We start from the raw sequence: 15518 nt of genomic DNA, 5'->3' as shown, positions 1-15518 counted from the left end.
ATGCCAGGTTTAGATAGAATGATGTTTGTACAGACGCTAGGTTTGATGTTTACCTTCATACCTTGTAGCACTTTGTTTTCTTTGCACTCCTACATGACCAATTACCCTGACGTTTGTTGACAAGGGTTCATGCCACTTACTCTGATCTTGCACTTTGTAAGTCGCTCTGCATAAGAGCATCTGCTAAATGCCTGAATTGTAAATTGCTATATTTGTAATACATCGAAACTAATCTATGATTCCATTACAGTCCTTGTGTTTACAGTCAGTTATCCACTGCAATAAACACTGCTGCCTGGTGATGCACAGAAACACACATGCTTCCTGTGAGGCTGGTTGAGTCATGCCACGAATGTTCCGCAGAGCAACTAAACAAACCATTCTGCCTCATCATACCGTACTGACTCACCTTATGACAGATGCCCCTTTCTCTATCTTTCTCTCTCACACGGGCACTGTCACACAACCGCACATGTACATACATGCATATCGTGCTTGATTTGAGTGTCACACAAATAACACTCAGATACACATGCAGATACTACTACACAGACGGGCACGCACAAGCACACACACACACACACACACACACACACACACACGCGCGCACACACACACACACGCGCACACATCCCAACACTAGATACGGGAAGACAAGAGAACCATGGACACATTGTTCACTTTGACCTCCCACAGGGTGAATGCATACAAGCTGACTGGACTCCACAGGAGGGGTTGGCGACCAGGTCTAAACCCACTGGACAGTGAACTGTAAGATGGAAATGTAAGATGAAGGCAGGAACCACACAGCGTCACTGCTTTCTTGTCTGTTTTGCGTCTAATGATGATGACTAATGATGCAGGTTTTGTTTTGTTTTTGTTTCAGCGACTCAAAACCCCGACAACATCTGTCACATAAAACTTCCCACAATGCTTTGCTATATGAGTTGGCACACAGAATGCATTTTCACAGGCTCTATCATGTATAATATCAAGTGTGCGTATACTACGGAAATATATGAATGTACTGTGGGTAAATATACATACTAAAATAATAAAAATAACAATCGATTTTCACAAAATGTGCGACTGACACAGTGCGGCGGGTGAACAAGCTCAAAGTGAACTAGATAAAAAGTTTGCAGTTTATTAGCCGGTACATTAAGGCATTCATCATTACAAACTCATTCTCCACTTATTGATATTTCTTCTTCAGTGCTGTGCTTTCTAAATCTTCCATCATTCCCTTTTATCCCTTCCCAACCCACTTTCCAGCTTTCTTCCTCCCTCTCTCACTTCCTCGTTCTGTGTCCAGGGCTACTGTATCCTGACGACAGAGCATCCCAGTGGACCAATAGATGATGAGCGAGCCTCAGGGTGAAGAGAGGCTTTGCTGCTCATCTAAATACTGCTTCTCTATTTCCCATCTCTGCCTGCGTTCTCTCTCTCTCTCTCTCTCTCTCTCTCTCTCTCTCTCTCTCTCTCTCTCTCTCTCTCTCTCTCTCCTCTCAATGTTCTTTCTCCCACACTCTCTCCCTGAGACTCACTTTTTAATCCCAGAGTTGGTTTGAGTGGCACGGCTGACAGCACCCCAGGATAAGTGCTCAGCCTCTTTTTTCAGGCACCACATCATCTGATCATGGTGCAGAAGAGTGGAGGAGAGGAGATGAGAGAGGGTAGGGTAGGGGAGGGGAGAGGAGAGGAGAGGAGAGGAGAGGAGAGGAGAGGAGAGATGAAGGAGAGGAGATGAGAGAGGGGAGGGTAGGGGAGGGTAGGGGAGGGGAGAGGAGAGGAGAGGAGAGGAGAGGAGAGATGAAGGAGAGGAGAGGGGAGGGGAGGGGAGGGGAGATGAATGAGAGGAGAGGAGAGGAAGATGTGTCCCCAAAACAATCACTAAATCTCCATTTCAATGCAATGCAATTCAATGCAATTTCATTTATTACCTCATTGTGGCCAAGAAGACAGATCATAATATTTACAACTCATTGATGTGTTTAAGCTGTGGTCCAGCCTCAAGAGAGGGTTGGCATGACACAACGTTGTGCTCAAGAGTAAAATGTGCTTTGATCCTATCAGTGCTCACATTCCAGCCTGCTGCAGTAATATTGTTTGCCCACACAGCTGTTTTGCTCGTGATGACATACGCTGAAACACTGATACGAACTGAAGTGAATAAATGTAATTGTTCCCAGGAGGAATTTGGGTATAAGTGTGTGTGTGTGTGTGTGTGTGTGTGTGTGTGTGTGTGTGTGTGTGTGTGTGTGTGTGTGTGTGTGTGTGCGTGTGTGTGTGTGTGTGTGTGTGTGTGTGTGTGTGTGTGTGTGTGTGTGTAGTCTATAGAGAGTATAGTGCAAGGTCAGAACAGAAGAATCCCCGGAAGGTGTCGCTTTCTCTGTGCACTCAGGTCAGGAAATACACCGAGACAAGGTTCTATTGTCATTAGAGGCCTGAATGGGCCAGAAAGATGTGTGTGTCCACTGTCCACGCACGCGTACTGTAGTGTGGCGAGTACGAACGCAATAGCTGCCAGTCTGTTTATTCGCTGTGTCCATGTTGATGTGAAACGTACGAACGCCCCTCACACACCCCCTGTTCCTCTGACGTCTGAAAACATCATGTGGTTTGCAGATCGAATCACACAGCTTGGAGGGTTGAGTTAAATATTACCAGAAGAATCAATGCCGCCATGGACATGGGTGTCGGTCAAAAGCAGAGGTCAAAAGTCAGGACATAGACATAGTACATGGTGCTATTGTCACTATAGGCCTGAGTGCGCGCACACACACACACACCCATGATGACAGTGAGCAAAAGTTATAACAGGAGAAGATGAGAAAAAAGAGAGAGACAAAGGGAGGTTGAATGGGTCATCACCCTCTCATGGTCTGACAGAGACGAATGGTGCATCCTTTTTTCTGTTTAAAAAGCCGAGTCCAGTCCGATCTCGCGCGCGCGTGTGTGTGTGTGTGTGTGTGTGTGTGTGTGTGTGTGTGTGTGTGTGTGTGTGTGTGTGTGTGTGTGTGTGTGTGTGTGTGTGTGTGTGTGTGTGTGTGTGTGTGTGTGTGTGTGTGTGTGTGTGTGTGTGTGTGTGTGTGATAATAATTATTACTACAATACTAACCCAGCTGGAAGGCAGGGCCTGAGCAAATCAAAAAGTAAATGCAGTATATTTGTTGTTAATCAAATAGTGAAATATTTGCATTGAGATGCATTGTGAGCTTGCAGATCTGCTACAGTAGTTCGCCTATTTCAGCCGTAATCTGAAGACTCACCTTTTCAGAATCCATCTCATATCAGCCCGTAGCACTTGCTCTCGCCTTGACGACCTTTCAGGCTTATGCAAAGGCTAAAATGTAACTATTAGATAGCATATTATGTAGACAGATGCCAGGTCATTGTTGACTTGGCATCCTATAGGGTGTATACTGTAGTTTCAATGTACAGGCTGACGATAGGTTATTGGTTTACTTATGTATTAGTTTATTATTAGATTCTTGGTTTACTTATGTATTACTTTATTATTAGATTACTATTTCTATGCATTTGATGTATTATCTTGTGTTGTCCTTGCTTACTGTAAATCGCTCTGGATTAAGAGCATCTGCTAAATTGTGAATTGTAAATTGTATTTCTGCCGAATGTTCGCCTATTATGACTTGGCCATAGGTATTCATGCGATTAATATATTGGGGCTCAAAATGAGGGTGAAGATGAATGATGATTAATGTTGACGATTGATACATGAATGTTCACCTCAACTTGACACTGTAGCTTACTCCTCCCTATTGCACAATTTTCTCTTCAACAAAAAACAAGGGGCGTGTTGGTATCGCATTGACCTGACCACATACTGTAAACACAATGTCCCCGGTTCGATTCTGTGAGATGGAGACGCCAGAATGTCACTGATCGATACCGAGGTCATAGGGCACAGACAGGAAGCCAATGTCAACACACACAGAGGTCCTTATTGTCACATGCTTGGCAGTCTGTGGTGCAATGTGTTTGATCTGGGTGGGTGTGTTATCACCATCAGCCAACCAATACAATGAGAGGAAAGTGCACACAAGCACCCCCCTCTCTACGGACACAAACACAGACACCCAAAATATATAATACAAGCTAAAAAGAAAAAAAGTGTAAGGACAAAAGAAGAAAAGACTAGAGAATGAGAAATAAAACTCATTACAGGAAACAACTCCTACCTGAGATATGAATACATAGAGGAAGGACATACAGTATGTTGATTGTAAGGGAAGAATTCGTTCACAGTTATGCGATTTCCTCAGCTTCCCAACAGTCACACTTCAGTGTGTTTTCACTCCTACCACACACACACACACACACACACACACACACACACACACACACACACACACACACACACACACACACACACACACACACACACACACACAAATATATATATTTGTGTGTGTAAAATTTGGTTGTGTAGATTATTTCTCTATTATTGTAACAGCGCTTCTTGGCAATTGCTTTTATACAGTTGAAAAGCCTGTTTATTTACCTTTTAAATGGAGCACCATTTGTAAGGAACATGCATTTGTGGGATGAGCAGTGCAGCTGAGTATGTGGGTTGATGTTCCCTAAGCCCTAAAACCTTCATAGCCATACAAACAGAGGGGCTTGGGCCAGCAGGTGTATGGGGCCATAACCCTCTGATGAGGGGCAGTGATGGAGTATTGAAACCATTGTCACATGGGGTCTAGTCCAACCTCACTTGTTGATCTCCTCAACACTGGAAAGCACGAACAGAAAGAGGAGATTACGATGTGTGACCCTTTATTACAAAATAAAGCTTAATTAAAAAATCTGTCTAGACACCTTATTTGTTCAGTTATCTGCAATAGTGCTACTGTATATCTTAAATGGTAAAAATTTGAATATTGTAATTGCGGCACTGATTTGCACACCAGCATGCCACAGGTACATGATCAAAAATAGTATCATTATGATCCTTGGCCCTCAAAACATGAGTCTAGACACCTTATTTGTTCAGTTAAGTGCAATATTGGCTGAGATATAGCGAAAATAGATTTCTCTATTATGCCGGCACTAATTTGCATAGAAATGGGACATTTTGACAACTTTTTCACATTGCTCATAATTTTCCACACATTTTTTCCAATGTAGAAACACTGATTAGACATAATATATATCCGGGGGGTGCATGACTAGGTGGGCTACATACCGTACAGGTTCAGAAACCTGCCTACCAATGACATCATCAATGGGGATTCAAAGCTAATAGAAACTACAGCCTTTGTCATCCCGTAAAGTTAGCATGCTCAAACAGAATCTGCCTACCGGTGATGTCACTGGTTGGCAGGTTTCAGAACGGTTCACAGCCCTCCTCTGAGACACAGTCAGTGGACAGAAAGTAAGATCATAAGTATCTTATGATGAGCATTAGTGAGGACCAATATGAAGATAGGTTGAAGTGGTCCTTTAAATCTTTTGATTCGGTCATACGTTTTTAAAATTCTGTTGTGTTATGCACTTCCATGGCCAAAATAGGGCAGGCAAATGTTCACCTGGACAAAGGCCTGAAGAATCAGAGGCCAAAATCAGCCATCTGCTCCTACAGCCAGGAACTGACCTGTCAGCATTAAGTAGACACACACACACACACACATACACCCACACTCACCAACACGTGCACTCGCCACAATCTCACACACTGTCAGATTCACAGAAACAGACACACAGAAGCAGACACACACATAATGCAGCACGCAAGCACGCACGCACGCACGCACGCACGCACGCACGCACGCACGCACGCACGCACGCACGCACGCACGCACGCACGCACGCACGCACGCACGCACGCACGCACGCACGCACGCACGCACGCACGCACGCACGCATGCATGCATGGGCGCTCGCACACACACACACACACACACCCAAGCACACTCACTCACACACACACACACACACACATCCACCCACACATACTGACAGGACCTTGGGATCTGTGCAGTCTCAGTGGAGGGTTGCAGTGCTGGAGGCGACAGGCCCACTGCAACATTCCACCATGACAACCACCGTTGACATTTTGGCATCATTATTTTTGCATTCAGGGAGGATTTGTTGTCATCCATCACAAAATGGATGATTTTGTTGTTCCCCTATGCCTGGCAAAGATATATCAAGCATTATGAGCTTCCCCCAAGTGAGACAATGTAATGTTAGGCGGTGTATATTTGGACAATCCGTTGGAGAGATTTTGAATTCATTCCAGTGAAGCCGTTTGGGTAGAAAATGGAGTTAATAATATACTATGCTGCATACTGCAGAAGAGCCTGAGGCTCTGGGATCCTAAATGTTTCTTATAGTAAATTAGGACTTTGCAGGCTTTTTCACGGCAAGGTTCAAATTGGTATGTATGCATAAAACTTGATGTTTATGTTTTGTTACAGCTTATGGTTGTTGTTTTTTTACTATTTGGAAAGATTTTGAATTTTTGGGGCTTTAATGACATCCTCAAAATAAGATGCCAGGTTGAAAGTGGTCAAATGAACTCCTCCTACAACTTCCATTTTACATACTGTACCAAACACTGGGTGCAGTACAGTGAACTGCAGCGTACCTTTTCAAACATAATATACGCTGAGCCTGTGACCTTTAGAAGACAAATGATAGAAATGCAGTATTACACTGCAGGGCATATGACTTTCAACAAAAGGTTATAAAATGATTCAAAGAGCGTTCTTTGCCAAACTCCAGCTGCAGTGATTCATCCATGTTCAACAACTGTCACACAAATGAGTGACAACTTTACAGAGAGTCTTTTTTTTTTACTTCACGAGCAATTATCTTTTCAGGTTTGACAGGTACAGTAGATAAACAGAAACAGTTAAGGTATAATCTTAAAATGGTTGTGCTCAGGCATTAGGTTTGAGATGGTGTAGGTGTGGGTTTGGTTTACCCTCCCCCAGTGGTGGAAGAAGTACTCACATGTTGTTAAGTAAAAGTACCAATACCACAATGTAGAACTATTCTGTTACAAATTAAATTCCGGTATTCAAAATTTACTTTTGAGTAAAAGTACAAAAGTATTCGCATTAAAATATACTTAAGTACTGAAAGTAAAAGTAATGTGCCATTTCACAAGTTTCCAAATGGATACAATGTAATAGGGCTGAAGTGGTTAATGCAGGTTTTGTAATAATTATCAAAATCTTCAAAGTAACTAGTAACTAAAGTTGTCAAATAATTGAAGTGGAGTAAAAGTACAATATTTGCCGCTGAGATGTAGTGTAGTAAAAGTATTGAAAACTGGAAAATCTCTAGTAAAGTCAAAGTACCTCAACATTGTACTTAAGTACAGTACTTGAGTAAATGTACTATAGTGGCAGTGGTGGTTACTTTCCACTACTGCCCTGCATGACCTCAAACTCACAGATTCGGGGGCTTGTATACAGTATTGGGTATCGGTACTGTGTCAGGAACCACAACCTTATGTCAAATGTACAGTATTCATAGCAGGTACCGTAGGAAGCCAGTTATCTAGGGCACTATATTCTATTGACTTCATTCTACACCGTCTCTCTCTCTCTCTCTCTCTCTCTCTCTCTCTCTCTCTGTCTCTTTGTTAAATAAACACAGACACATTTAACACTTGCACACCCTCGCAAGTGTTCATTCATTATTTACTTAGCCTACATATTAGTGACCGGTTGTTCGACATTCTGGTCCTTGTTAGGTAACAGGCACAGAAACACACTAGACCAGCTTATAGTGCTTTCACAGATGGCCTGCACTAATAACACGCTCAGTGTAGTCAAAGGCATGATACTATACCAACATCAAATGTATGCATTTCAAATGGTCGACCTGGTCGAGAAAATAAATAAAGGGAAAGTAACCTCAGTTGCTGGCACATTTGGTAGATCTTTATTCCTCAACATGCCAGTATTAACGCAATCATTCTGTTTTGCCACTTGGGCACAGTGAGTTTGCTGACCTCAATCATCATTATACAGTAACTGTTGTTGAATGTACAGTTGTGTACATTTGTTTTGTTTTTCCCCCCAAAACATTATGTAATGCAGTCACATGAACACCGCATCATCATTTTACACAAATCTAAAAATGTAGGCATTTGTGTCTGGGCTCGCACCAATCTGAAAAACAAGCCAGCACTTTGTCTCTCTTTAAGGGACTCATGTTACTGATAAATTCATCAATACAAGATTTTTTGAAGGGTAAAGTGCATGAATATCGATTGTAGATATGGTGCATTATTGTCTCTATGTAGTAGTAGTTACTGTATGTTTGGAAACAGACCAGAATAACTGATTCTACATGTCACACAGTGGCCCCTAGATGTTAGAAAGTGTATAGCATCTCAGTGTAGGACTTTGAATGGACTCAATATCAAACAGTCCCATATTAACGCTTGCATAACTGGAAGCACTCCTCTTTCTCTCATCTTTTTTATCCATGTTCTCTCATACACACACACAAACAAACACACAAACACACAAACACACACGCACACACACACACACACACACACACACACACACACACACACACCTGGGTTTGTTTAACCTGCGTAGAAACGGAATTTTCACAGGACTCTGCTTTATCTCTAAAAGCCCAACTCTCCTCACCAGCTGGGATGGACCCAAGTCACACACTGTGGAAAATTCCCCACAACAAGCTCTTACTGAGGACCTTGAGAGAAGGCTCTCTGTGGGAGACAGTGGTAGAGCCGAGAGAGACATGCAGAGAGAGAGAGAGAGATAAGAGAGGCAAAGAGAGACAGAGAGATTGGTGAAAAAGTGAAGTTTAGCCACTTTAAACCCTATATACTTTGTTGACCGAGTGCCTCCAGGGGTCTACACTTGCCTTACTCCTTTCTTCCCTCTACACAGAATCTCTTTGCCGAAAATAGCCTATTTACAAGCTCACAGTGTGTCGCAATGCAGCAACGTTACATTACATTACAGTCATTTAGCAGACGCTTTTATCCAAAGCGACTTACAATAAGTGTATTCAACATAGGTAGGGAACGAAAACTATTAATCACCAGAAGTCTTTAGTGCATTTTCTGCAAAAACAAGCAACCAAGAGTATACCTAGCATAAAAGTGCAATATATCAGCTACCTATTTCCTTAAAACAGATGAGACAAAATAGCTAAATCAAATGAGCATGAGCTAAAACAAATAAGTGTATCGACTAAACAAGATCCAATAAAACAATACAACAATAGAAAACAAGCGTTCGTACAGCAACTTGTAAGCTTGTAGATCTACTATTTTTGCCGAATGTTCACCCCCAGATTAGGGACACATATGGTATGTGGCTCGAGCTAGAGAAAGAGAGATAAATGAACCAAAGGTGAATAAACTGAATGTGACAGACAGGGAAAAAAAGACTAGGTTTAATAGAAGGGAAGACTGGAAACCAGTAACAGGAAACCAGTGACAGACTGGTGTCCAGGGTGCCGGATTATTTTTCCAAACATGACACTGATCTTACCTTATTTCTACTCTTACTATTGCTTACGCACACACACACACACATACGCACACACACATACACACACACACGCACGCACTGACGTAGTATTGTTCGTCTTCTAGGCCAAAAGACGTTGCCTCCAGCTATGAAACTGCCCTCCTGTACTGTACATATAAACATGAGTGGCCTATATCAAATCACTGCAGTCAGCACTGAAAGCAGAGCCTTCATAAACACAAACACACACTGGATACCCATAGTTCCTCACTGGGCACAACTGCGTATTTTCATTTCTTCCTCTCTTAGGCTGCGTGACCCGATAAGCAAGGTGAAAGTTATATGCTTGGTTTGGCCGAGGCTGCGGGCGGAGTCCTTGCAGTCACGTACAGCTGGGTCAGCCCTGGCTCCACCGAGGATTTTCATCCTGAATGAAATGTCCACCAGATAGAGCTGAAAGATAGACCCAGAACAAGGGCAGGAAACGATGGAGAATTAAAGAAATAGCTGACTCGCTGTGTTCCTGGTGCATTTCTAAGTGTGAGTGCGTGCTTGGTTGTGTGTGTGTGTGTGTGTGTGTGTGTGTGTGTGTGTGTGTGTGTGTGTGTGTGTGTGTGTGTGTGTGTGTGTGTGTGTGTGTGTGTGTGTGTGTGTGTGTGTGTGTGTGTGTGTGTGTGTGTGTGTGTGTGTGTGTGTGTGTGTGTGTGTGTGCATTTGTACGCATTTGTACGTGTCTGTGTAACTGTAGCTTCAGACCTCCTAACCTGAATTTTGGAAGGCATCCATTTCGTTACACGCTATCCACTGGAGGAGGCTGTGGGTGTGTGTGTGTGGTTGAGTGTTGCTGTACGTGTGTGTGTGTGTGTGTGTGTGTGTGTGTGTGTATGTGTGTACGTGGGTATTGCTGTGTGCTCAAACTAGGGTGGCATCGCACAATATGACTTCCCTAGCCTAAACAAAGAGGGTGGTACAGTGACACACAATGCCCTGCAGGGTGGGGGAGCCACAAACATCACATGCACGTTCACCGGGGAACGTGCACGGCTAAACACATCTTGCATAAGCTCCCATTCTCCGGATAGGGCGCACACCCACTCGCGCACACCCACTCCTCATTATCATGCATGCGTGCACACACAAGCAGCTGAACATCCCACACACACACACACACACATGCACACACACACACACACACACACACACACACACACACACACACACACACACACACACACACACACACACACGCACACGCACACACTGTATGTATCTCATTGACTTGTATGATGTCCCACTCATCTATGTCTCATCTTACACTGCATTCATTCATGACCACATGTTCAAAGGCGAGTCAACATGTTAATTCAGCAACGAGAGAATGATACTGTACTCTAAACCAGTGGTTCTCAAACCTTTTCATGTCAAGGACCCCCAAAATTATGTATGTATTTGGCTGCGGACCCCCATCTCTAAAAAATATTTTGTGCCAGGGATTTTTCTAAAATAGCAGATCTACAAGCTCATTGCGCGGCACTCTTGAGCTTAGTATATCTGCTATTTTTGAATAGCCAAAATATAAAATATGGTTAAAGTGGTTAAAATGATTGTGACGCTACATTAACCTATTTAGCTGGGGACCCCCTGGTACCCCGCCAAGGACCCCTGGGGGTTCCCCGGACCCCACTTTGAGAGCCAATGCTCTAAACCTTTTCTGGACCAGGGCCCACTTGAACATAATTGAAAGCGTCCGTGGCCCACCCATCTGACCACTTAACGTGGCAGCCATTCCGCTGCCGTGTTAAGTAGTCAGATGGGTGGTCCGCGTGCATTTTCAGAGCGTGTTTATTTTAGTGATCAATCGATTGCGTTCCATCTTGGATCTAACGGAACTAACGTAGTACACTTTAAGTTCTTATTTATATCACTTTTGATGTTATCATTAAAAATCGTAGTGTTTTTGCTAATTATTTGGGGCCCCACCCAGTACGCCCTACTCACAGGTTTAGAAACAGTGCTATAACCCATTCAATCCTTGAACGCATCTGTCATTTTCGATTTTAGCTATAACCATTATTTTATACTTTGGCTATTAAAAAATAGCAGATATACAAGCGCATAGCGTGGCACCGAGTGCCACGCTATGAGCTTGTAGATCTGCTATTTTTGAAAAAATCTTGAACATTTGTGGAAATCTTTTAACACATTGAATGCCAAAAACGGTCCGGACCGTTTTTGAGGATCCAAACGAGAAGTGCCGAAAACGGTCCGGACCGTTTTTGACCCAATTCTATTTTTATACATGTGGGCCACGTGGGGCGCTAAAACGAAACTTTGACATCACCCAAGGAGTTTCTGAGAAGAAGAGGCTGGATCTGGCTCCATGTCAAAAATCCTTCCGGTCGGCGTTTTCAATGTTATCTCCTTGACTAAAAGCTTAATATCTCCATTTCTTTTTAACGTGGTGAAAACGAGCCGTTTTCGATCGGCGATCGCGCTGCAATGGAGGATCGCGTTATAAATATTATTGCTCCAGGCGTTAGTCGGGACCCTCCGCCGTCTCGCACGCACGCTTTGTTTACATGCACTTCCGCGTCGGGGCTTATACAGCACGAAACGTATAACGCAAGTGGATGGAAGAAATGCAGGCACTCAACGTATAATATTTTAATAAACCTCTGGCACCCAATGTGTATATATTTTTAAGCGAACATTTTGAACTCAAATCTTCTGCTTCTCGGGGGTCCCTGGAACTAAATATTTTGAGATCGGGGTCTGGCGGCTAAATACATATAATGCTGGGGGTCCTTGACATGAAAAAGTTTGAGCACCGCTGATATATCAATATATGTTTTTCAGAAACCAGTTAGGATTTAGAAGACATTGAATGGGCTAAAGAGCCCTCGACAGTTCTCAGTGTCTGAGAATTATGAGAGGGTGAAGAGAAATGATAGTAATGGTGGCTGTGGTGAAGCTGCAAAATTCAAATTTGACACGTTTGGAGAAAAATAAATGGCTACGTCCATGAATCAACATTTAGTAAAGGCGTTCATTTTCGTCAACACAATTTATCAACAGCAGACATTTTCTCTCCCAACAAAACTCTGAGAAATTTTGGTTTGATGGCTCATGGAATGGCAACATTGCAGCCATTTATCATCATCATCATCATCATCATCATCATCATCATCATCTTCATCTTCATCTTCATCTTCATCTTCATCTTCTTCTTCTCACAAGAGTGCTAAAGCTATGCAATACATCACAGCAAAATTCTTAGAATTGCATATATTCTGCGGTAGGCAGCCACCCAGCTATTAAAAAAATTGCTGATCTACAAGCTCATGAGTCACGATGCGATTGTCTATTTTGGGAAAAATCGAGATTTAAAAAATCTCTCTTCTGGGGGTCCCTGGCACAAAACATTTTCAGATGGGGGTCCGCACCATACTGTTCTACAGACACAGGGGACATTTCTGTTGAAAACATTGTACATACACACTTTCACCTTTCACCTTTCTGACTCCCCTATCAGCAAGTCTGTCTACAGGTGAAGCAATAGATAACATTAACTAGCATCTTTCAGTGACAACGAGTCACAGGTATCACAGCATTCCATTGATACCAATGATTAATGACATAACAGAGAACATACAAGTCCACAAGCAACACAAACTCAGTGAACTGCCTGAGGTAGATATGAAGTTCATTTATTGGGAAAACACTACTGAACATTTTAAAATCTTGGCTTCGTTGGTGCTTATCACATGTTTCAAAACAATTTAATAGAAATATGACAAACCTGGCCATGTCGGTTGTATTGTAATGCTTAATACTATTGAGGTGGGGTTTTCTTTTTTGCCTTTTTGACATGATAAGAATACAGTGGACTGCTGAGACACATTCAACTTAGAGGATGTTTTCCCCATCAGGGTATGTGGACCCGTAAGCCGTAAGGGTCCATTTTCACACTCTCAGAGATAAATGGGCACAGGATTTTGAAGCGCCAACAGGGAGCAATTCCAACCAATCGGCGCTTTCCGATGTTCTTCCCTCTCATCCTCTCAGTGTTTGATGGTGATGGTCTTCACCTCCGTGAAGAAGTGGTAGGAATCCTTCCCTCCTTCCCTCCCCACCCCCGAGTACTTCACCCCGCCGAAGGGCAGGTTCAGATCTCTCACCAGCCAGCAGTTGGTCCACACCAGCCCCGTCTGTAACCGGTGGGCAACCCTGTGGACCCTGCCCACGTCCCGGGACCACACCGTGGCCGCCAGGCCGTAGCGCACGCCGTTGGCCCTGGAGACGGCCTCGTCCTCGGTGTCGAAAGGGTTGATGCAGGTGACGGGGCCGAAGATCTCGTCCTGCATGACACTAGAGCCGTCGGCCACGCCGGAGATGACGGTGACGGGCATGAAGTAACCAGAGGCGCAGGACTCTGGGAGGTCCAGCTGGTCCACCCCCTCGCCACAGTGGACCGTGGCGCCCTCTGATTTAGCCAGCGCCACAAAGCCACGCACCTGGAGATCAGAAGTGGGGAGACATTTAGAACTCATTCAATTAGGTGTGCAATAAATCATATTCAAGTTACAGTAACTGCATAAACATGCTGTAGAAAAAAGTCTGGAAATAGTGAATAATTAGAAATTAAGCATATAAGTATTAACCACATGAACGTTCCTATTCTGGAGTGAACATTTGCCAAAATTAACCAACCTACGAGTCGCAATGCAACACATTGTAAACTTGTAGATCGGCTATTTTCAGCAAAGACATTTGGTGTTGAGGGAAAAAAGTTGCAGACCTAGTTTAGAGCCCTGAGAGACCTAACTAAGTATATAGAGTTTAAGTGTCTCATCATGGCTTCTTGGGGAAATCTTATGTACTACATACAGTGTGAATACAAACAGTTTGATAGAATGATACTGAAGTGTTCACCTTCTCCAGGTGTTCTTTGCTGATAAGTGCTCCGTTGTTGTTGCTAGGATCTGATGGCACACCTGTCTTCCATTTCCTTGCTGCAGCCACAAACTTTGCCAGGAACTCAGGGTAAATGCTTCTCTCTACATAAATCCTACTGGTACAGAGACATATTTCTCCCTGGGATGACGAAGAGATGAAGAGATGGAGATATGGGAAAGGATCGGGGGAAACAGAGAGGGGGGGAGAGAAACTGGTAGATAAATAAGTCAAGATGCCAGTCTGAATATGATCTAGGATCGCCCTCATGTGGACAAAAAATATACTGCATACCTACTAAGAACAAGACCAGGAGACCTGGTTCTGCCAGACCCAGAATGAAGTCCTAGTATGTAACACACCTACATACCACTTTATAACTGAAGTTCATGATGTCATGAATAGTTCGTGACGAAAGGGGACGTCACAAACTTTTTTTTGGCTGGGGCCGGAGGACAAATGGCCCCTGCCCATGTATGGACGAAACAGGTACAAAGCCTCATGTAAGCCCGACCCCTTGGGTCTGGCAAACACTGCTGTTTTTCAGCCTGAACCATTGATATTCACTAATTATCATTAGAGAACACTGCTACATGCTTGTGTACCTGCTGATGACATCATCGGTGGGCCCATACATGGAGATCGCTGATTATCTCATAATCTAATAGGCGAGCCCTAATGATTTTGGTGACCCCATGCCCTTTCCTCTAGAGCCATCGTTTGGCGAATAGGGTGGCTAAGGACTGATAACGGGGCTTTTATAAACGTAATCTTGTTACTCAATTTGTTTTTCTGTATTGAGAAGAGAAATTGTGAATCTGACTGACTCAGCCTATGGTCCAACACGTACTTACCTGATTAGAGAAGCTGGAGCGGACAGTAGTGGCAATACATTGGTCCAGATCCGCATCAGCAAACACGAGCGCAGGGTTTTTACCCCCCAACTCAAACGAGAGTTTCTTACAGTAGGGGGCAGCCCTCTCTGTGATTCGCTGGGCTGTGGCTGTGGAGCCGGTGAAGGAGATCAATGGGACATCAGGATGACCAACCAGGGCATCACCGGCTTTA

The 15518-nt window shown here is 43.6% G+C and overlaps 1 protein-coding gene across 1 annotated transcript in view; it reads right to left on the bottom strand.

Annotated features, from left to right (window-relative positions):
• Positions 1 to 13558: 13558 nt before the first annotated feature.
• Positions 13559 to 15518, bottom strand: part of aldh8a1 (aldehyde dehydrogenase 8 family, member A1) — a gene marked incomplete at both ends in the record, with an annotated part of 7671 nt that continues 5711 nt past the window's right edge. The window contains 3 exons of the mRNA XM_080453445.1: positions 13559 to 14011; positions 14430 to 14591; positions 15305 to 15518. The exon at positions 15305 to 15518 is cut by the window's right edge and continues 43 nt beyond it. Coding sequence (XP_080309571.1) covers positions 13559 to 14011; positions 14430 to 14591; positions 15305 to 15518 — 829 coding nt within the window. The remainder of the gene's footprint in view (positions 14012 to 14429; positions 14592 to 15304) is intronic.

The sequence above is a fragment of the Gymnoscopelus braueri genome (genome assembly GCF_963280865.1).
Source record: "Gymnoscopelus braueri genome assembly, chromosome: 16".
Lineage (NCBI taxonomy): Eukaryota > Metazoa > Chordata > Actinopteri > Myctophiformes > Myctophidae > Gymnoscopelus > Gymnoscopelus braueri.
Note: the sequence above shows the minus strand (reverse complement) of the source record. Positions and strands in the feature narration are given on the sequence as shown.